This window comes from Nilaparvata lugens, chromosome 3 (assembly GCF_014356525.2).
Source record: "Nilaparvata lugens isolate BPH chromosome 3, ASM1435652v1, whole genome shotgun sequence".
Taxonomy (NCBI): domain Eukaryota; kingdom Metazoa; phylum Arthropoda; class Insecta; order Hemiptera; family Delphacidae; genus Nilaparvata; species Nilaparvata lugens.
This window is the reverse complement of record NC_052506.1, coordinates 41,731,630-41,754,003: the sequence shown is the minus strand read 5'-3', so window position 1 is coordinate 41,754,003 and position 22,374 is coordinate 41,731,630. Positions and strand designations below refer to the sequence as shown.

The 22,374-nt window shown below is 35.0% G+C and overlaps 1 protein-coding gene across 3 annotated transcripts in view; it reads right to left on the bottom strand.

Moving 5' to 3' along the window:
• Positions 1 to 5,903: 5,903 nt before the first annotated feature.
• The window catches only part of LOC111056525 (carbonyl reductase [NADPH] 1), a 58,319-nt gene continuing 41,848 nt past the window's right edge, over positions 5,904 to 22,374 (bottom strand). The window contains exons 1-3 of one of the 3 annotated variants that reach the window (XM_039423812.1): positions 21,037 to 21,335; positions 13,029 to 13,181; positions 5,904 to 12,870 (exon numbers count right to left, since the gene is read on the bottom strand). In XM_039423812.1, the coding sequence (XP_039279746.1) occupies positions 5,940 to 7,517 (1,578 nt within the window). In that variant the 5' untranslated portion in view covers positions 7,518 to 12,870; positions 13,029 to 13,181; positions 21,037 to 21,335 and the 3' untranslated portion in view covers positions 5,904 to 5,939. Of the gene's footprint in view, positions 12,871 to 13,028; positions 13,182 to 21,036; positions 21,336 to 22,374 lie in introns of those variants that run through there. The other 2 variants (XM_039423811.1, XM_039423813.1) reach the window with 2 other exon arrangements.

The window sequence follows — 22,374 nt, the reverse complement described above, 5'->3', positions numbered from 1 at the left end:
TAATCATTGGCCTGTTACAATACTTCACCCAAATAATAAATTATGTTGACTGTGCTTTGATATTGATCTTCCGGTAAGATTTTCACTTTCAAGCAATCAAAGGATTTTTTGGAGCTGTAGTGATCAAAAAATCCTTGGACACGGTATGTCATAGTTATTGACACTCTTACGGTCAGCCTCCTAAAACTATGAAATAGCAATTCCTATTTTTCCTATTTATAAAAAACAATGGTCAGTCTAAATTCCGATTTTGATTGATCTTGTTGAATGGAGCTCCGAGTTTTTTTGTCTGTATTAGCATTTAGAATAGTAATTCATTGATTATGATTAGTTTGAGAATTCGTTGATACTGCCGTGCTACCAATTTATCCTAATAGGTTGGATAGCATTCACCTATCACCTAAGGAAAGTCATTGGTTCCTAATAAGCTTATATCTTGATATATCATGAATGGATCTAATGCTTATGAATAAGAAATCCAGTTCAGAGCGAAATTAAATTATAATTTTCATAATACTTGGGCAATTTACAACAAAAAATTACTGAACAAAACCATTTGACACTTTAACATAGAATCTTACAAGCTAAAATACTTATCTCTTCATATTGAATTAATTTGTTTGGCTACAGACTTCAAAATTACAGGATACATTCAACACACATTTAGAAAATGATCAAATTATTCAGATCTCAAATAAAAACATTTTAAATTTTACATGAACAGAAAATTTTCAACAGGACAAAAACGATTCTATTTCAGCCAGCAGCCATTTTTCCTGAGGCAGAACCATGACTTGCTTTCTCAAAGGACACACCTTAAAAACGTCATCAATGCCAACCTCCAAAATTATAAATTTGCAACTATTACAATTTATTATTCTCAATAAAACTTTATTTTTAAATTTATTTACACTTTATATTGTTCAGAATTATCTGTTTATTCAGAAATATAAATTTGTTACAGTGATTCAGTGGAATGTTCAACACTAGTATATATGATAAATTCCCTATGAAAAGTTTAGTCCGTATATCAATTACACTGATATTTGCTATCAAGTTTTTTTAATATCGAATTGAAGATTCAATTTTAATCGAGAAAAAATGTAATATTACAATACTTTAACTCAAAGTCCATAAAAATCACTGATATTCCACGAAGTAACAAATTATTTAATAATGTACAAATAAATATAAATAAGCACATCGAAAAATGATAATTTCAGTAAGATCCTTGACTATCAGTAGACACATCTTTCACTGATATTATACACTGATAATAGAATCACAAAATAATACTACTACTGCTCACAAAATAGCCCCTAGCATATTAATTGACCGAGCAAAGTGAGTTCTAAGACTCAAGTCAACGGTTTTGCATTTCTCTCTATGTTTATATATTTTATGTTCCACATTTACGGTGTAATGCAGCAATAGATTTTCATGAAATTTGACATGTATGTTTCTTTTTGAATTTCGTGTCAATGTAGCCTATAGGGGTGAGCATAAGTCAGGGTGCAAAATTGCAATTACGCAATAAAATGATATTGAAAACAACATATTTACTCAAAAAGTGATTTATGTTTATTTGATTTGTGTACATAGGTATAAAATAGGTATTAAACAAATTATAAAAGATGTTGAAAATGTTTACCATCTAACTCGATGCACTTCAGGTACCGTTGTACATTCGCAGAAACCATCTGACTCAACAAAGCAGGGTCTCCATTTATGAGGTCAAATTCGTAAGTGATGAGTTCCTTCAAGTGATCCAAGTTATTTATGTTATTTGCGAACACTCTGTCTTTAACAATGCCCCATACGGAGAAATCCATTAATGTTAGGTCAGGAGAACGTGGAGGATAAGCAGTACGGCCACCTCTTCTAATCCAGTCAGGGAAATTCTCATTCAAGAATGTGCGAACTTCAATTCCAAAATGAGCCGGTGCTCCATCTTGTTGCAAGATCATTTTATGGCCTTCAAAACGTATATCTTCATTCAAAGTCTGTCTTAATTCTACCAGTAATTCCAAATAAGATTCTGCATTAACATTTGTATCGAAAAAATAAGGTCCAACCACTCCGTGATAACTAACACCTGCCCAAACCATGACACCTGGAGCATTCACTTCTCGTTGCATGATTAAATGTGGGTTTTTATCAGACCAATAAACACAGTTGTGCCTGATAACTCTTCCATTCATTTTGAAGATGGCTTTGTCGCTCCAAAGAATATTGTTTGCAAATTGTGGATCAGCTTCATTCATAATGAGATACCACTCACAGAAATTTAAGCGCTTAGCATAATCTGATTCTCGTAATTCTTGCAACAAAACTGGCCGGTACACATTCAATCCGATCTCCTTCATTATCCGGTGAAGTGAACGACGTGTATTACCCATCTGCATAGCCGTACGTTTTGCGGACTGGTGTGGATTTAAGGCATAGGTCTGTGCGACAAGATTGGCATTTTCTTCTGTATGAAAAGTGCATGGTGCACCTTGGTGCGGAGCATCAGCGATACTGCCAGTCTGAAGATAATTGCGACCTGGTACACAAGAATCAGGAAAGTTATTCGAAAAAAGTTGTGTAATAACTTCTCTATCACCATCAAACTTGTAATAATTCTTTAACAAAAAAACACGTTCTTGAAGCGAATATTTGATTCTTTGGTTTTGCGCCATTGGTAGCACTGATAACATCAAACAAACACTTTAACACGTACTACTAGGCTTGCTAACTCCTACCTGAGTCATGCCACCAGTCTGGGAATCTTACCAACGCGTTATGATAGTTGGAGTGGGGGAAACCTGCTCATGCGCATTCTGAGACAGTGCACCCTGACTTATGCTCACCCCATAGGGGTTTTTTAAATTTTGCATTTTGAAAATAATTCATAAGGGAAAGGAGTCTCCTTCTAACGCCAATATTACCGTAAAAATCAGACTAAAGAATTATTCATCATAAATCAGCTGTCGAGTGGATTATTAATTGCATGCAATTGATTTCTTAAAGTAACTTGGTAAAAAATCAACTGCTATGTGGACTATTAATCGCATGCCTATTGAATGAAACTTTTATGCACTATTAAATGAACTATTAAATGCATGCAATTAATAACTAAAATAACTAGTATTGTCTATCAACCTTTCTCTGCTTTGAACTCGGGCTGACCTGTTGCCAGTGAATTAGTTTGTGTTTTATTTCTGGTTCAAAATTTTTCTTAATAACTCAATATTTTCAAGTTCTGAGAGTTCAATGTAATCATTCTATTATATACAATTTCTAATCAAATCAAAAATTTCTAGTTTTTTATCTCTAGACTGAAAAGTGGACTTGAATAAATTCAAGTGGACAGCATAACCTATAATTTTCATTCATCCATAACTCTACCTTCATTGTATAATCATTCATCCCATCATCATCATCACCTAGGCTTAAAATACTTTTAGAAAGTCACCTTTGTAAAATAATAATAAAAACATGTCTTGATGGGGATTAGCTTTTGATGTTAGCATTATTATACACCTACACTGCTACACATAAACACCAACCCCAACAGCCATTGGCCGTTTTCACATTGATATCTCGCTGACATGACATACAGACAGGATTTACTCTGATGGACAGTATAAGAGGAGGCTGTGGTTTATAACTGTGCGTGGTCCACTGTTTCTGTTCACAAAACTACTAGTTATGTATAGATCCACTCTCATTATTTGGAAGTTTTTTATTATTTTGTAAAATTAGTTTTTTTATCTTATAATCTTTGTTGTACAGTGTTTTAGTTTTACTAAGAATTGTATTGGAGGGTTAAGTGTAAGAGAGGGCCGGCTGCACCCTAACTTCGCCCTCCTAGGTTTTAATAAAGGCAGTCAATCAATCAATCAATCAATCAATCAATCAATCACTCTCTCTTACTCCCTCTCTCTCAATTTTCAATCTATCTGTATAGTATCTTAGCCTTGAATATTCTTCTCCAAGAATGAACGTGAATCAAATGAATTTCGATTATGATGCAAGACATAAGAAACTAACTTAATACAGAATAAGAATAAGAAGAATAAGAATACTTTTATTCCATTAAGGCAATATACAATGCAATAGGAAACGTCAATAAATATAACAAGAAGTCAATAAACATCAATAAAACTATCACAAGAAAAAATAACAAACATTATAAAAATATGAATTAGGGGATATAAAGCACTATGAGAATTAATAAAAGCAGACCTAATACAAGAGAAATGACATATCAATTCTTAAGTCTAAAAATAATCTAGCACGGGCAGATGAATGAACTCAGAAAAGGAATAAATGGGATTCTTTAAAAGGAGATTCTCCAATCTTTTCTTGAATGAAGCAAGTGGTAGTTCCCTAACAGTGATAGGGAGGATATTGAAAAGTTTCAGCGATAAGTGTCCAGGACTTGTCAATATTTTACTTAATCTTGTAGAGGGCACGTCTATTCTGATCCTATTCCTTGTATTGTAGCTGTGAATGTCCTCTCTACAATGATGGTTGTCAATATTTTTCCTTACATTCATTAAGAGTTTGAAAGCCACCATCCCATAAATAGTCATAATATTTCACTTATGAATAGTGGCTTACAGTGCTCTAGATAAGCTGCACCAGAAATAATACGCAATGCCTTCTTTTGCAACAGTAGCACCCTTTGAACTTCTGGAGCACAACCCCACAACACCAATCCATAACTATAGACACTCTGAAAGAATGCAAAGTAACACATTCTCAAGTAGTGCTTAGGTACACAATCTTTTATGTTTCGAAGCAGGTAAATCACTCTGCTGAGATTGGAACAAACATTTTCAATATGAGGGATCCAAGTAAGTTTCTGATCTAGAGTGATACCTAGAAGCTTTGCATTCTTTGCTCCATCACTGACCTGCCTCAAGCTGAGCACCAACATTTGGGTCTTATTTGTGCTCAGGAGAAGGCGGTGTGTCCTGAACCAAGCTGCTGCCTCATCCTGATGTCTGGACATTTTCTGCTTGAGAGCACTGAGATCACCATCAACAGCAACTATGGACGTATCATCTGCATAGCACACAACCCTTGACGCAATACTGGATTCGATATCGTTCATCATCACCAGGAAAAGCAGTGGCCCCAGGATAGAACCCTGAGGGACGCCATATGGTACAGTTAGAGGCTTTGAAAAACTTGAATTGACACAAACTGTCTGACTACGACCTTGTAAAAATGACTTCAAGATATGAAGAGAATTATTACGAACCCCAAGATATTCCAACTTGCTCAACAGAATGCCGTGATCCACTACATCGAAAGCCCTACTTAAATCCAGTAGAAGCAGGCCCACATATTTCCTATCATTGAACCCATTCTCAGCATCGGTCACCACAGAACTAACAGCATCTATAGTACACCTACCTTTTCTAAAGTCATAATGAGAATTCGAAAGCAAACCATTGGACTCGAAGAAATCATATAGTTGAATGGTAATAACATATTCGAAAATCTTGCTGAAGATAGGTGGAACAGATATAGGCCTAAAATTTTCCGGTGAGTTTTTGTCCCCTTTCTTGTGAATAGGCATTGTTTTGGAATGTTTAAGCAGAGATGGAAAAACGGCTTCTCTTATGCAGGCGTTTATACAGGTTGTTAATGGCAATAATATGAATCTGATGACTTGCTTGATCAAAGAGCTAGAATGAGAATAAATGTCTTTACTGGTGGAGGCTTTCATCTTGGAGACTATATCGAAAATTTGATCACAAGTTACCTCTTTCATTTCAAATAACGCCTGTGAATTAGGAGTAGAGACTAGAAGCTCCTCGTCGAGATTTTCGGGTGCATCAATTTCTTCATGAATTCTCTCCACAGTACTTTGTTGTTTGGAGACTGTACATTACAATAAAATATTGAAAAGACATTGAGATTTCTACTTAAATTGTGAACACTTAAATTGTTTTGTTAAGAAAAGGAATTGCTGAACTGTCTAAAAAATCGGTTTTATTCATGGACTGATGTAAGGATTGAATTGGAAAATCTATCTCTGTAAAGATTGTATCTTCGAGAGTTGGGTCACAGGATGCAGGTGAACTTGGTGGGATGGGTGTCACAGGAAAGGAACCAATGTATTGAATGTCGAGAGATTCAGGAATTTCGAGGGATTGAATCGTATGCTGCCTTGTGGAAACCTCATTTACAACGGACATAGACACGCTGTTAACATTATTAATAAAATTCTGCTTAACAAATGTTATTAATTGTTTTGAAATTAGTCTTTTTCCTTGACGATTGAAATGTAGACCGTGTCTCGTGAAATGAGTTCTCTGGAGGAAGATGTTTATATCGAAGTAGTGAAGCTTCATTTTGCCATTGCAGTTGCGCACCATACAAGACAAGTAGGAATTGGAGTGGAGAATGTTTTCATTGAGCCGCTGGTCATCATACCGTAAGGGCACACTACACACGATGATGTTCGTTTTCAGGTTTAATTCGAGAAGAGAACTTATTCCTTGAAACAGGGTTAGCTGATAAGGTTCATCCAAGTGATGATCGTTTGAGCCAGCTAATATGATGATAAAATCGTCCTCAGTAAAATCGCTAACAAAAACAAGCCCATCTTGAACAACATGCTTTAGTTTGGCTCCTGGCTTGGTGTAAACGAAGACGTCGAAGTCATCATCGAGATGCTGCAGATATCCACTCAATTGTTTACCTTGACTATCTGCCATAATAGTTACTCTCCTTTTCTTTTTGTTGGAGCTATTGTTGCCTACTCTGCGTTTTGAGAAAGATTTATTTTCGGGTGTAGTGGATCGATGTATTTGCGCCTTGACCAGTAGTTTATCGGATGTAGACCTATTTGAGCAAGTTGATGTTGATATATTTTCTGAGAGTACTGTAAATCTGTTATTCAATTTAATAGCACAAGTTGCATTGTTTCGAGCTCCAACTGTAGTTCTCGGAGTGATGAAATCGTCATTATTATTTGATGAATCGATTGAATTCCTCCTCATAGATTTCAATTCAGTTTCCAGTTTTAAAATTTTTTCAGCAGCATTTTGCGCATCGTTACTCAACAAATTGATTATTGCGTCTTTGGAACTAATTTCAGTCTTTAATTCATCAACTGATGTCATATTGAAACTAAGCTTTGATTTAAGTTCACTAATTTCAAAATCTGCTTTCTCCTCATTGGTAATAGACTCGTCAAAATCGTTTTTTCTGTTCTTTTTCTCTTGTAATAGTAATTTCTCTAGTGCAAGTTTTTCTGAGGACAAGTCGGTTAATATCCTTTTCAGGTCCTCATTCACTTTAACCGAAGCATCATATTTATTTAAAAGTGATGTAATTTCGGGGATTATGTCAATCACCGCATCCTTTGAGAATTTATGCGATATTGTGTCAAGTATTCCGTGTAAATTGATAGCTATCTCTAACACTCCGCTATTGAAAACATTTTCTCTCAGATTATTTAGATCATGCTCAAGGTTTGTTATAGGATTATAGCGTCCAGTACGTGTAAGCATGATTGTGTGTAGCCAAAACCGGACTTACAGAAAATGTCGCGAAAATGGATCGCGATTTATATCCAAATGCAAACAGCTGAATGGAAAAACACAACTGTAGCCCAATCCAATAGCTTTAATGATAGCATATTCTATTATTGCGGGTAGGGAATATAGAAAGGATGATTGAAGCCTAGAGAGCCATCAAGACAGGAATATATGGAAGCTCCTGGAAAATGAAGGATCAATGACTATATGGGTAAAAGGTGAAGACAATCAGGATAGCAATAATATGACTCAGCTCAGATGATTTTTCTTATTTTATGGGTCATAACAGTTCTAGAAAAGAGTGAAAGTATTGCAGTACTTATCTGAGATTAGAGGCTGACAAGTGATAAGCTCACTAACACTAACAACAGGCTTTGAAACTGACCGGCACAGAAAAATTTTGTAACCTGCAAACAAGATACTCTTTAAATTGTCGACTGAATAAAACAACATTAAATCTATTAACACGTCACTTCAGATTATTTGAGACGTTGAAGTTGAAGCCCGTACTTAGTTGATCACAATGCACTAACACACGACACTGAAATACATTAATTTTACAATGAAAATGGATTAATTATACGGAGCTGCACAAAACTCGACTTGACACGGCCAAGCCTACTGTTATCTTCATAACATCCAATACAGGGGCGGCTCCTGATAAGGTTGCAGGGTTGCACAATCCCCAGTAATCTTTAAACAAAATAATGAATACTAGTAGGTAGTTTAAGTTAAAATTACATTCCATATTCACATTCATTTGCACACAGATCGACAAACGATTTACGTTCTGATGTTTGGCGCGGGAAGAATGTGTTTAAAATACCGCACATAACTATCGGAGTGCATGCACCAGGCCTACTAATAGATAATAGAAGAATAGCAGAGGAATAAATTGTTGTTATTTCGGATTCTACTGTGGTTGCCATGGCAACGTTTGCTTTGTAGCCATATTTCTAGGTTGCAGAGTGCTTAGCAACTATGCTACCGGGAGCGCTAGTGTATTTTGTAAGTGTCGTAACGTAAGTCATAGCTCAAGAAGGCATTTGAACTTCCTAAATTATTTTTGTTATTGGATTGCAGGTTATGTTTGTTTGTATTCATGTGGCATGTGGCATAAATATTTTGTATTTTTGTTTTGCATAGTTTGATCTTGATGTTGTTATTGTGTTGTTGTTCCTATGAAAAATGTGATATTGATAGTTATTAATAGTTCAGTGCTTCGGTTGATTGGTTCTATGACTTATCGGATCCAATGAAAAATGAATTCAGTTACAAACTTACTGGCTGCTTCCTTCAATTCACGGCTGCTTCAAGAAAAGATTGAAATAAGAACATTATGTAGGCCAACACCGGACCTCCCAAATTTCATTAGAATTGTAAAATCAGGGAACATAACTTTTAATAGGAAATTCAACAGAGACTTATACAATAAATGCATTTGGCTCTGTGGATGTGAGACTAAAATGGCACTGTTTTGTTTCCCCTGTCTATTGTTTGGAGGTGAGGATACATGGACAAAAACTGGATTCAAAGACTTAAATCACATTTCAACAAGAACAAAAAAGCATGAGGTTTCAGGTGTACATATGAAGAACAATTTAAAATTAGCATTATTGGGAACTACAAACATTGTAGAAAAATTAAATAATGCCTACAGACAAAACATTCTACTGCATAACGAAAAAGTCAAGCAAAATCGGTATGTTCTGAGTATCATTATAAACTGTGTACGAGCTTGCTTTAAGAGGGCATGATGAATCTAAAGATTCATCCAATCCAGGGATTTTCAGAGGATTGATAGATTTTAGTGCAGAACTTGATAGTGCTATGAAAACTCACTTGGATTGTGCTACAGTTTTTTGTGGAACCTCAAAGACAATTCAAAACGAACTTTTAAATGTAATGCTTGAAGTTTGTCATGAAAAAATTTCACAAGAAATAAAAGATGCTAATTTTTTAGCAGTCATTGCAGACGAGACTAGTGATGTCTCAAATGTTTTTCAAATGGCTGTAGTTTATAGATATATTGTGAAAAATAAGCCAGTAGAGAGATTTTTGACTTTTGTTAATCCTCCACAGCATGGTGCTGCCGCACTTGCTTCCTGTATTCAAGATCAATTGAAGCTACATAAATTGAATGAAATGCCTGATAAGTTTATTGCTCAGACTGGATTCTCTAATGGTGTACAAGCTATTGTTAAAGAGGCTTATCCTAGTGCTCACTTTATCCACTGCCATGCACATCAACTCAACTTAGTGATGATGAGAGCTGCTTCCATCAACAGGGATGTGCGAATATTCTTTGCAAATGTGCAAGGTCTATGCTCCTTTTTTCGAGTAGTGTGCAAAGAACGTCAGTATTAGATGAAGTTGTGAAGAAAAGATTGCCACGTTCTGTTCCTACCAGATGGAACTTTCAATCACGCAGCGTAATGACAATTCATGAACACAGACAGGACCTCATTAATTGCATGAAGCCTCTTTTAGAGTCCGAAAACATTAAGAATGACAGTACACTATCTCAGGCTTCTGGACATTTAAAAGTTTTAGTAAGTGAAAGTTTCATTTTTTGGTTGTCACATTTTGAAGAAAAACCCTTCCGTCTCCAGTTTTTTTAATCTTTTTAGCCTTATAACTTTTCAACGATCTATTATGAAAATCCGTGCTAATCATGAGCTCATAGAGCATAAAATTCTCTACAATTTCATTTATTTCCTCATTTTACACATCTCCCTACGATTGTTGTAGCCGTTATAGTGTTCAGTATGAAATCTTCAGTTCAACAATAGATCAATTGACAGGGAAATTTGGAGGGAACGTTTGAAACACAATATTTGACTTCGTAGCTTTTTTGGACTAGTTAGAAGCTAAACATATTAACAGTCCTCATCCCTACCCCTTGTGCTTCAGTGATGAGGGTGGTTTAAAAGTTTCGTTTTTTCTGGCTTACACACATGTATCTTGGAAACAATGCATTTCAGCAACATGACTAACCGAACAACAATGAAGCTAGATAAATTTCCTAAAAGTTTTGTTCAGTAGAGTTTTGTGATATCTCCTTTAGTTTTCGAGATATTCACTTTTAAAAGAGTGTAAAATCTTTGAAAAGCAAGTTTTTCTTCCAACTTCTTTTACATTCAGGACTCAACAACAATGCATCGAAAAAATAAGTACTGAACGTTGGGTTGTAGAGGATACAATTCTCTTCAATTTGAAGTATTATTTCAACATTTATAATAAAATGTGGTTCCCATTCCAAATGAAAAACTACTTTCTGTCACTTTAAAACTTTTGTCCGCCATCTTGGATTCGTCATAAATGGATCCAACTTCATTTCGAATCCAGCATCATTTTGAATCCAAGTTCATTTCTCAAATGGGAACGTGGTCATGCGATACATGATTCGATACAGAATTTTGAAAGAAAACTGATGGCGGAACTCGCACATAAATATCTCAAACCGTTTTGATGATCTCAATATTTAAATATAATCATAAATGATAAAAAAATTAAATAAATGAGTAGCACACGTACATTGGATAATCAAGTGTTATTGAACACTAATAGTTAATTGCTTCTACTCAAAAATGTACGGTAACACTTTAAAAAACCTTTTTCATAGCAAATTTTTCAACGTCATAGAAAACTGCTATCACAAGTAGTATTATTAATTACGCATAGGCATATGTTACAGGCAGACAGACAGACGTTAACGGAAGCGAGAACTTTTAAATTGAATATGTTGTGTATTATTCATCTGAAATAATAGTGAGAACTCTTGTTTTTAAGGTAGAGCGTATTAGGTTTGTTCACTCCGAGTCGAGAGAATACTATTTAGAGCAAGTGTTTACTAAAGGAGAGAAGACTTAATTGGGAAGAACTACAGTAACTATATTACTGTAATATAGTTACTGTAGGAAGAATGTACTAAGTTGAGTATACTCGTTTTATTCACTTGGCCCATGTTTTTTTGCTGTGATTATATTAATGAAAGAAAAGGAGGAAGATAAAAGGAGTCAGTGGCGGCTGGTGCTCAAAATTATAGGGGGTTGCAAAACAAAATCATCTTTGAAGATGACCCATTTATTATTCTGAAATTTTTTTCCAACTCAACTTAATTCATTTTCAATGACACTTGAAGAATATATTTCATACAATTATTTTATTTACATGTTGATAATTATCACTCACCATTACTTGAAGAGGAAGTCCATCCGTCTTTCTTTGAGGTGAGCGAATTTTTCAATCACCTTTTGATTGAAATCAGGAATTTCCATTAGCAGATCCATCTCAATTGACAGCATAGCTAATGCTGACAATCGCTCTTGAGCCTTGCTGTTTCTTAAGAAGGTTTTCACTCTCTTAAGAGTAGAAAAGCACCTTTCTGCTTCAGCTGTTGTCATGGGTATGGTGATAATTATTTCAAGAAGTTTCATTATTTCACTGAACGTTTCATTTAGTTTATTGTCTTTCAAGAAGCTATACAATGCCACAGCTCCTGATATTCCTCTGAATTCAATTGCACTGTAAACTGTTATAAGTTCAGTGCGAAGTTTTTTAATGTCTAGAAATTTGTAAGCATTGTACACTGCATTCAACTTGTTTTCAGGAAGAAGTTTTTCATAAGTTGGAAATCTGTCAGGAATGAAAAGACTAGCTGCCACAAGATGCCCAGTAAAACTGAATCGTTCTTTCGATTGGCAAATTATAACATCACAGACTTCTATGGCTTGTCTCCTCCATTCGATTCTGTTGATTTTTCTTTTTTTTAATGTTGAAGGTTGTTCCTCAGTTGTTTCTGTAGAGGTTGAAGGGTCTGTTTCGATGCTATTGCGAATTTTTGATATGTTTTCTTCAAATTTTGAAAGAGATTGTTCAACTTGTGTGGGTTCTATTTCAACTTTCTGTAGCTGGCCAAACAATAATTACAAATAAAACGATAATTACACTATAAATCTCAAAAGATGCTATTAAAAGGTATAATGTTGTAATGACAGCAAACGTTTGCTGAGATCCAAAGAGTAAATTAAGACTGACAAAAGGTACAGAATTTACTAAGGAATCAATAAAGAGGTTGAAACATCGATACTTGACAAAATACAAAATATTATTGTTCAAATTCATAACAATTTTTGGAATATTGAATTGATATTTTCAATTCATTTAAATCGTGCTTTTTATTGAATTGGTGTTGGTGTGGGACTGTTCCAGTCATAGATTTTTCCATCGTACCAAACATAGTCTCCCTTGGGGCGAGATGCATTTTCTGGGAGGGTTGCCAACATAATAGATGCTTCTGCGCCCTCATCTGGCGTAAGAGGTCCTGTTCAAAAAATGAATAGTTTTCAAAAAATCATTGAAAAGTATTTTCAATAATTACGAGTAGGCTATATTCTGATAATTCAAAGAGATTTTTTGTATAGTGTTCATGAAACATTTCCCATTATGAAGCTCAATGAATTTAGCACAATCAAAGCTTACCCTTGTGACTGGTCATGTCAGTATCAACGTAACCGGGATGAACACAGTTTACAATTATGCCAGGCCGTGGATCGTTGAGCAGTAGCTTTTGCTGAATGAAGGTCAATGCAGAAACGGCCACTTTTGAGACATTATAAGCTGAGCACCCAAAGCCTGCAAACATGAGCATAAGTATCTCAAATTATTGAGTAACAAAAATGATCATAACATAAACTAAGCTATAAAATCATAAGACTACATGTTGGCCAATTGTTTGCAGATTGAACAATAAATACCACAATTTTATAGATTAACTTTCAAATGTGTTTGCTCAAGATAAAATAAATTTACAGTTTGCATGTTCGATAAAATTCTGGCACAAGACATTAATGTGAGTAGAACCTCGATAATTTTAACCTCTATAATTCGTATTAGAATATTCGTCCCATCAACTACGAATTATGGAGGTTTTACTGTATAAACTATTAAGTAGTACAATCATAGAACAATATATTTTAGCACCGCTTCATGCGCTACAATGTTAAACTATGTCATAGAACTAAAACAGGAGTTTTAAAATGTTAGTTGATTTGAATGATTCAATCATACAACAATGTTTATTATTATTCTCTTCCTATTTTGATAACTTATTTTTATTATTGATTATCATTATTTATTCTAATTACAGATGATTTGAAATTATGTTAGGGACGTTCCTTGTCCTCCATTTTCCTTCTACATTTATATTATTAAAAATGGGATTTAGTTAATCGACTGCTGCAGGCAGTTTCCAGAATCAGACCGAGGTAGTCGGTCTGAGAAAGCCATGGTGAAACCACAATATATTATGGCACAACCACAACAGTGAGTAAGCTATGATTTATAATTTCTTCAAGGTTTTCATCCGGACTTGAACTATTGGTAATAGACTTCGTGAAGCACTTCCTTCACTTTTACAAAAGTACTCTTACTTTGTACTACCGACGTAAAAAGTACGTTTGCTTACTTTATAAGTCTGGACGCGTTTCAAGTCGCTGAGCGATATATTTAGCAGGTAAGGAGTACCTTAATAGTCAAGCATCAAGGAGTGTCAAGATACTCCTTGCCTGCTGAAGATGGGGCTCAGAGTACTGAAAAGTCCAGCGTCCAGACTCGAAAAGTGAGTAAAAGTACTATTGTGAGAATGAAAAAAAAAACTTCATAAAGTATATTAAAATTTCTACCCACTAGGTGTCTGAACAAGTACCGTACCGGTCACTAGGATAAAACTTTGGACTGCTCCATAGTGATTAAATAACAAATTTCGTCTGCTAAAAGATCAATATTTTTTCTGAAGTATCTCAAGGTTTTTTCTTAGTTTTCTCCAGGTTTCTTTGATTCAGTTGACAGAAAACTCAATTCAGGTGCGCCAAAGTTACAAGAAACAATAGTCAGCTTAAATGAAAAAATGCAGGAAATCAGTAATACACCACCCAGTTTTGCTGAAGTGATTGAGTTACCAAAGAAGGCATCAACAGCAGAAAAAATAGGAAACGTAAGGAGAATCCAACCTAAAGAGCATATACTTCTTCCAAAAAAATTGGAATTGGTAGGAGATAATGAGAATCAGAGTAGTGAAAAAATAAGGAAAAATCTGAAGGAAGACATTCCAAAGAAAGAAAATATAAGAGTGAAGAAAACTGTTAATGTTCGAGGTGGCGGCCTTCTTATTGTTCTGGATACATTGGATGATAAGAATAAATACTAACAAACAAACGCTTACAAAAAGGAGGGATAAAAATCACGGAGCCAGCAAACAAGAAGCCAAGGATAATCTTGTACGATGTCCCATCAGATGTAAATAAAGAGGAGCTGTCAGAGATCTTCTATGAAAAGAATTTCTATAACTCTGGAATCCAAAAAGAAGACTTTGTCAAAGGCTGCTTCCCATCATTCAAGTTAGGCCCAAGAGATAAAGATATCCTTCATTGGGTGTTTGAATGCGATCCTGAAATGAAGAAGCTAATAATTAACAAGGTAAAGCTGTTTATCGACTTTACATGCTGCAAAGCTAGCGACTATACTGTAGCTCAGAGATGCTTCCGGTGCCATGGGTTTAATCACGTGATGAAGCATTGTAAAAAAGAACAGGATGTCTGCGGGCACTGTTCAGTTATAGGACATAATTCTAAAAACTGCCCTTTCGAAAAGGAAATTCCAACTTGTGTTAATTGTAAAAAGATTAATAAGCCAGCTAATCATAAAGCCAATGACGAAAAATGCCCATGTTATAGAAGAGCACTGCAACAAGTTATTGATAGAACGAACTATGGGATTGCTTAAAAAAATGAAAAATAGGACACTGAAAAAAGAAACTCTAATTAAGCCTAGCATCAATAGAAGAGGAGCCGTCGACTATTGAAAAATCTCTAAAAAAGATAAATAAGCTACATGTAAATAAACAAACGTCAAAAAGTAGAGTATCATTAATTCAGAATTACGGTGAATATTCCGATATTAATTTAGCGTTTGCTTACGTAGGAGAAAATAATATTCGAGTCTCAGATGGATTCTCGCATGTAGCTACTAAAGTCAAAATCGCTTACGCCAGAGGAGTGGTGTAGCCATGAGCCAATTAGTCTACAAAACAAATGCTCGGCGATCTTACTGAAAACAATCAACACGCCTGACAGTAAACAATTAATTCGGAATTACTTAAGGCCAGTAAATGATTATAATGCTCTAGAAGAAATTAAAAAAGTGCTATTGGAAATAAATGAATGGGCATCGATGAACTATCCACTTGTTGTAGGCATAGATGAATTCAGCCAGCTAGCAGATTTATCCTCAATTGATTTACTCAGTTTTATCTTATCAACTAATCATTTGAAATATATATTTTATCATAGGGGCACTAACAGCATGAATTTACTCAATATTCCAGAACCAGATCGGCCAGAGGAAAAAGTATGCCCAAGAGGTTATCTACCAGAAGATAGCAAGCACCATAACTTTCTAAATTGCATGATTGAATTGAAAAATCTTTTACAGCAATATGATAAAATAAACGCAGATATTTTCAAAGAAGCTCTTTCAACACTTCGAACCGAAAATCTTCATGCTTCATCGTCGGTCTTCAGAGAAATTGAATTGAGGAGTATGAATGTTTACGATAATGAATTGAAAATGTTCCTTCTACCAACTACTTTAAAATATAGAATGGGATTCAGTATGGAGGGAGGCGGAGCTTACGTATCGTTTGACAACAGTTCTCGCAGATTTAGAACCAATGAAGAATATATTATTGTTAGTCGAGACACTCAAGTGATGCTTAATGAGGAACTGTTGGATGCTGTTTCGAAAATTGATATATCTCGATGCAATATACCAAGAATCAGATGGATTGATGGAGTTCCGGGGAGCGGAAAAACACATCTAATTGTTGATAAACATCGACCAATGGAAGACCTCATACTAACTCAAACAAGAGCCGCAATCAAAGGAATAAGATCAACTATACATGAGAAACACGAAAATTAATTCAACTCAAACATCAATTCAATTTTCGTGCTGTTGATGCCTTCTTTGGTAACTCAATCACTTCAGCAAAACTGGGTGGTTTATTACTGATTTCCTGCATTTTTTCATTTAAGCTGACTATTGTTTCTTGTAACTTTGGCGCACCTGAATTGAGATTTTCTGTCAACTGAATGATAGTAATAGCCCTTGTTTCGATTCTAACGACAGATTCCGTTGTTTCAACTAACATCTCAGAAAATCTATCATAATCTACTCTTAAAAGTTTTTTTCTCTCATATTCTCCTCCTCTTCTTCGTATTCTGGAATCACTCCATATGGTGGTTTTTTTGGTGAATGCATTTGTTGAAAAGACACCACACTATAATGTTGATGGTACTACACTATATAGCTGATGTTAAACTAACACTATTCTATTGACCTACTTTTCACTGTTATTGAAAGCTACTCTACTCGCTAATTTAGATTTACTGTACGACTGCTCGACTACGACTCTGAAGGAAAGAAGGAAATAATGAAGAAAAGAACTGGCTTATACGCGTATACACTGAATATTATAGGATAGGAGAATTATGTTTGACGCATCATCACGTCTGTACTACTGAACTGATTTACTTGAAATGTTGCATATAAATTCGTCATTAACCGAAGATTGTTAGGCCTATTTTCAATTCTTCTAGATTTTATTACGTCAAGTTTTCAGTTTGTCAAGTTTTGAAATAGACCCTTGCGAAGCACGGGTTACCTGCTAGTCAGTCATAATAAAGCGGTATCATATTCCTCTTGATAGCGTTTTACAGATATTTAAAATTTATGCAATAGATTTGTTCGTGCAATATACATACTGAATCAAAGAAACCTGGAGAAAACTAAGAAAAAACCTTGAGATACTTCAGAAAAAATATTGATCTTTTAGCAGACGAAATTTGTTATTTAATCACTATGGAGCAGTCCAAAGTTTTATCCTAGTGACCGGTACGGTACTTGTTCAGACACCTAGTGGGTAGAAATTTTAATATACTTTATGAAGTTTTTTTTTTCATTCTCACAATAGTACTTCTACTCACTTTTCGAGTCTGGACGCTGGACTTTTCAGTACTCTGAGCCCCATCTTCAGCAGGCAAGGAGTATCTTGACACTCCTTGATGCTTGACTATTAAGGTACTCCTTACCTGCTAAATATATCGCTCAGCGACTTGAAACGCGTCCAGACTTATAAAGTAAGCAAACGTACTTTTTACGTCGGTAGTACAAAGTAAGAGTACTTTTGTAAAAGTGAAGGAAGTGCTTCACGAAGTCTAATACCAATAGTTCAAGTCCGGATGAAAACCTTGAAGAAATTATAAATCATAGCTTACTCACTGTTGTGGTTGTGCCATAATATATTGTGGTTTCACCATGGCTTTCTCAGACCGACTACCTCGGTCTGATTCTGGAAACTGCCTGCAGCAGTCGATTAACTAAATCCCATTTTTAATAATATAAATGTAGAAGGAAAATGGAGGACAAGGAACGTCCCTAACATAATTTCAAATCATCTGTAATTAGAATAAATAATGATAATCAATAATTAAAATAAGTTATCAAAATAGGAAGAGAATAATAATAAACATTGTTGTACGATTGAATCATTTGCGAACACTCTGTCTTTAACAATGCCCCATACAGAGAAATCCATTAATGTTAGGTCAGGAGAACGTGGAGGATAAGCAGTACGGCCACCTCTTCCAATCCAGTCAGGGAAATTCTCATTTAAGAATGTGCGAACTTCAATTCCAAAATGAGCCGGTGCTCCATCTTGTTGCAAGATCATTTTATGGCCTTCAAAACGTATATCTTCATTCAAAGTCTGTCTTAATTCTACCAGTAATTCCAAATAAGATTCTGCATTAACATTTTTATCGAAAAAATAAGGTCCAACCACTCCGTGATAACTAACACCTGCCCAAGCCATAACACCTGGAGCATTCACTTCTCGTTGCATGATTAAAAGTGGGTTTTGTTTGCAAATTGTGGATCAGCTTCATTCATAATGAGATACCACTCACAGAAATTTAAGGACACTGGTCGACAAGGGATGTCTAAGAGTTATCTACTTCTCTCTAGCACAGTCCCTCATGCTGTATGGGATTGTGGGATGGGGAGGTGCAAGCTTCTTGCACATCGAACCGCTCCTCAGGGTACAGAAGCTGATCATGAGGGTCATCAACCAGAAGCCTCCACACTATTCATCAGACCAGCTATTCAATGAGTTTGGCGTGATGGATCCAAGACAGCTTCACTCCAAGGAGATACTATGCAGATTACACAAGAGCCCAACAACATTTCAAACCAGAAACCACAACCACAACACCAGATACAGGAATCTTCTCATCACCAGTGTTGCAAGGGAGGCACTATACCAGAGACATTTCAATCATTTAGTAACAAAATTATATAATTTACTTCCTGCAAACTTTAAACAGATTAATCATCCTAGAAAGTTTAAAACAATAGTACACATTGATTGATGAGCAAAGGAAGACAGAACATAGAAAACATTATTTCAAACAACAACTAACCACCTAATGACTTACTAAACACTAACTAACTGATAATACACACAAAAAACTGACATACCTATGGTACTCTAGAACATGCTACGCCATAGTGGAGTAGGTCAATTTCCACACAGAAAAAACTAAACAATTAGAGGACACATTATAAGAATTTTTTGTAACTAACTATTGTATGTAATATTGTAATTTATCTAATATTCTGTGTAATTGATGTTGTAGTTTTGGTTTTTTTTTGGAAATGAACATTTATTTATTTATTATAGTATAGAAGATGATAGATGGATTATACAGTAGAAGCTCTCTTAACCAACCCCTACAGGACCAGACCGTGGTCGGATAATGAAAAAGGTCGGTTAAACCGAATAATATTGTAAATAGTCGTAATAGGTGTTAAAATCATTCAAACACGTGAAAAAAGCTTTTAAAAACTGTTCCTGCAGATGCACCTGGGTCGGCTGACAGTTTTTCACCGCATATACTCAGAAAATGGATACCATAACGTTTCTTCCATCATGCTAGCTAACCGTCACTCGCCGTGAAAGTCCAGCAGTTTTCAATTTTAGTGTGTAACGCCTTTGCCTTTTCCTTCTAAATTGGCCCACTAATCAGTGTACCTTTCCACTGCTCTTGAAAACCACAGCCATAATGCATCGTCAATAATATCGTTTGTAGGTTTCTTTAAAGTGCAACGAGAGGTTAAGATTTTCTCGGATTCAATTTGGGTGCAGTAGTCCTGAATGGATTTTTTATTACGCTCCCAGTCCTTGACCGTTGTAACACCGACACCGAGTTCATCGCTAATGCTTGTAACAGATTCCCCTTTATCAAGCCGTTCTATTGCTTTTAGTTTTTGTTCCATCATCACAACCAGTCTCTTACGTTTAACATCACTCATTTTACACTACTGTTCTTTACACTAACAAAGTCAATTACATAAACAATTAAAAAAACAATTACGGTATCAAAAACTGTTAAATATCAAAGTTTTCAAACACAGTTAGCACACTAGAAACTGCCCGCACATGATATTGAGAGCAACTGACTGAACTTTGACTTGCTACGGAATCATATGTTCGACCTGTTGAAACATGAAAGTTATTTTTGTATCGTTATCGCAGCAGCAGTGGAAGTTTGTATATTCCTGGAAACGGTCGGTTAATCCGACAGGCGGTTGATCCGAGGTCGGTTAAGAGAGCTTCTACTGTATATCAGTAACTTTGAATGATAATAACTTTTGAAAGGTTTGAGATATCGATGTGTGGTTTTTACCATAGTCTACCTTTTCTCTTGAAATCATGTATCATATGACCACTTTCCAATACAAAAAATGAAGTTGGATTCAAAATGGCGGTTCAAAAATGGTGGACAAAATTTGGGTCGACGGAAAACCTGTTTTTTATTATTCGAATAGGATTCCCAATCATACCTATTTTCTAATTTCCCTTTCAAAAGAAATGTTCAGCTGCTTCCATACAACAACTGGAAGCATGACAAATTGAGAATGTGATGTAATCAAATCTTGAAGAATCGAAAATAGGCCTATAACCATCCTCGGTTAACATGCGAGTAGTTGCATGGACTTGCAGAACCTCAGCGATCGCGTGTGAGCATTTTGCTCACACTCACCCTTAAGGTTCCCTAGACTATAAACAGTTGGTTTCGACAATACTCTTTCAATATTTATTAATTCCAAATTTTTCTCAACGTGTATATTAATAGTATATATTTATATTAATATTTAATAGTATATAATAACATAATACATGGAGGAGATTCCAAAAATACGTACATACTGCATTTATTGTTAGAATCTATCATTTTATGGGATAAAATAGTGTGCTCATGAATGGAATGAATATACTTTCTTTATTTGACTCATTTTTCGACACTAGATAGAATAAAAAGATAATGAAAGTTTAAATCAGAAGATGGAATATAAAATAGGAAGATAATACCTTTGTTTTGAAATTAGTCAACGTTCATTCTGTAATCCTCAAACTGTTCAAGATTGTGTAGAGGACAGTCACAGCGAGTATTACATGAGCTGCCAACCTTGGAAAACAAAAATTCCCAAAGCTACATACAAAAGTTAAATTGTGCGGCAATTTGATGCAGGCATGACTTCTCACATGTTAATTAAGAATCTATAGGCAAAATTTAAAGTTAATCAGTCCAGTAGTTAATACGTATGTAAGTAGTTAATGAATCGTTTTTCAGATTCAAATACCGTTCAAAAGTTACAAGCGATTGAAAAAATGATTATTTTCATTTTCTCATTTTTTCTACGATTTCACTGTTATTCAAGAGTCTCTCAAGTAAGATACATGATAGAAACTTGCGATTGGTCTCAAATGGAAGAGAATAAGATGCTCTATAAGCTCAAATCCATCTTGCATGACTGTTTAATTTCGAAAAACTGTCAAGACTGTGAAAATGAGAAAAATATTGCAAATTTCTTGATTTTTATAAACAAACGTATCGTACTCCACGATTATTGTTTTACAAAATTCATTAACCTCACATGAAAGAGGAAATTCTGTTCTTCATATCAAGACCAAGTACCATTTTTTATCATTTCGGGTTACCGAGATACACAGGTTTGAATATGGAAATTGGGCATTTTTCAGTGTATTTAAATATGGGATAAAATACACTAAAAGAGGATTTTTTTATTTTTTCATCAAATTTAAGTTATTATACATGATTTTGAACCGCCTTGACGAGCTGAGAAGAATGAGCTGTAGAACAAGGAGATCTGACCATTCTGTCTAAAGTTAAAAGTGTTTAAAGTTTTGATCCTTGACATATCCTTATGGGTGCCCCCCACCTGGAAATAATGGAAGTAAGTGTATCTAACGGGTGATTCTCATAGGAAATAACCTTCTTCTGATGATTTCAGCCGAAATATGTTTTTTTTTCTGTTAGGAAGGCCTTGAAAAAGTATTATAATGGAAAATTTGTATTTTTACTGAATGATTTGTTTTCTATTTTTGGGTGTAACCCCCTACCCCTCCACTAAATTTGAAAATTCTCAAGTAATCCTGTTCAGAATTAATTTCTCTTTCACATGATGTGTGGTTTTGCATCATTACTAATGAAATATCCAAGTTGTATAGGGTGAAAGTGGTGAGTTTGCATAATTTTGAAAGCCCTTGAAAAATACCCCTATTTTGAAAATTTGTAGCTCCAGAACCAAAAACGGTAGAGTCCTGCGCGACCACTCAATTCATTTGAAATTCTATTATCTTCAATTTTGTCAAGAATGATTTCTCTTGAGAAACTCAAGGTTTTCG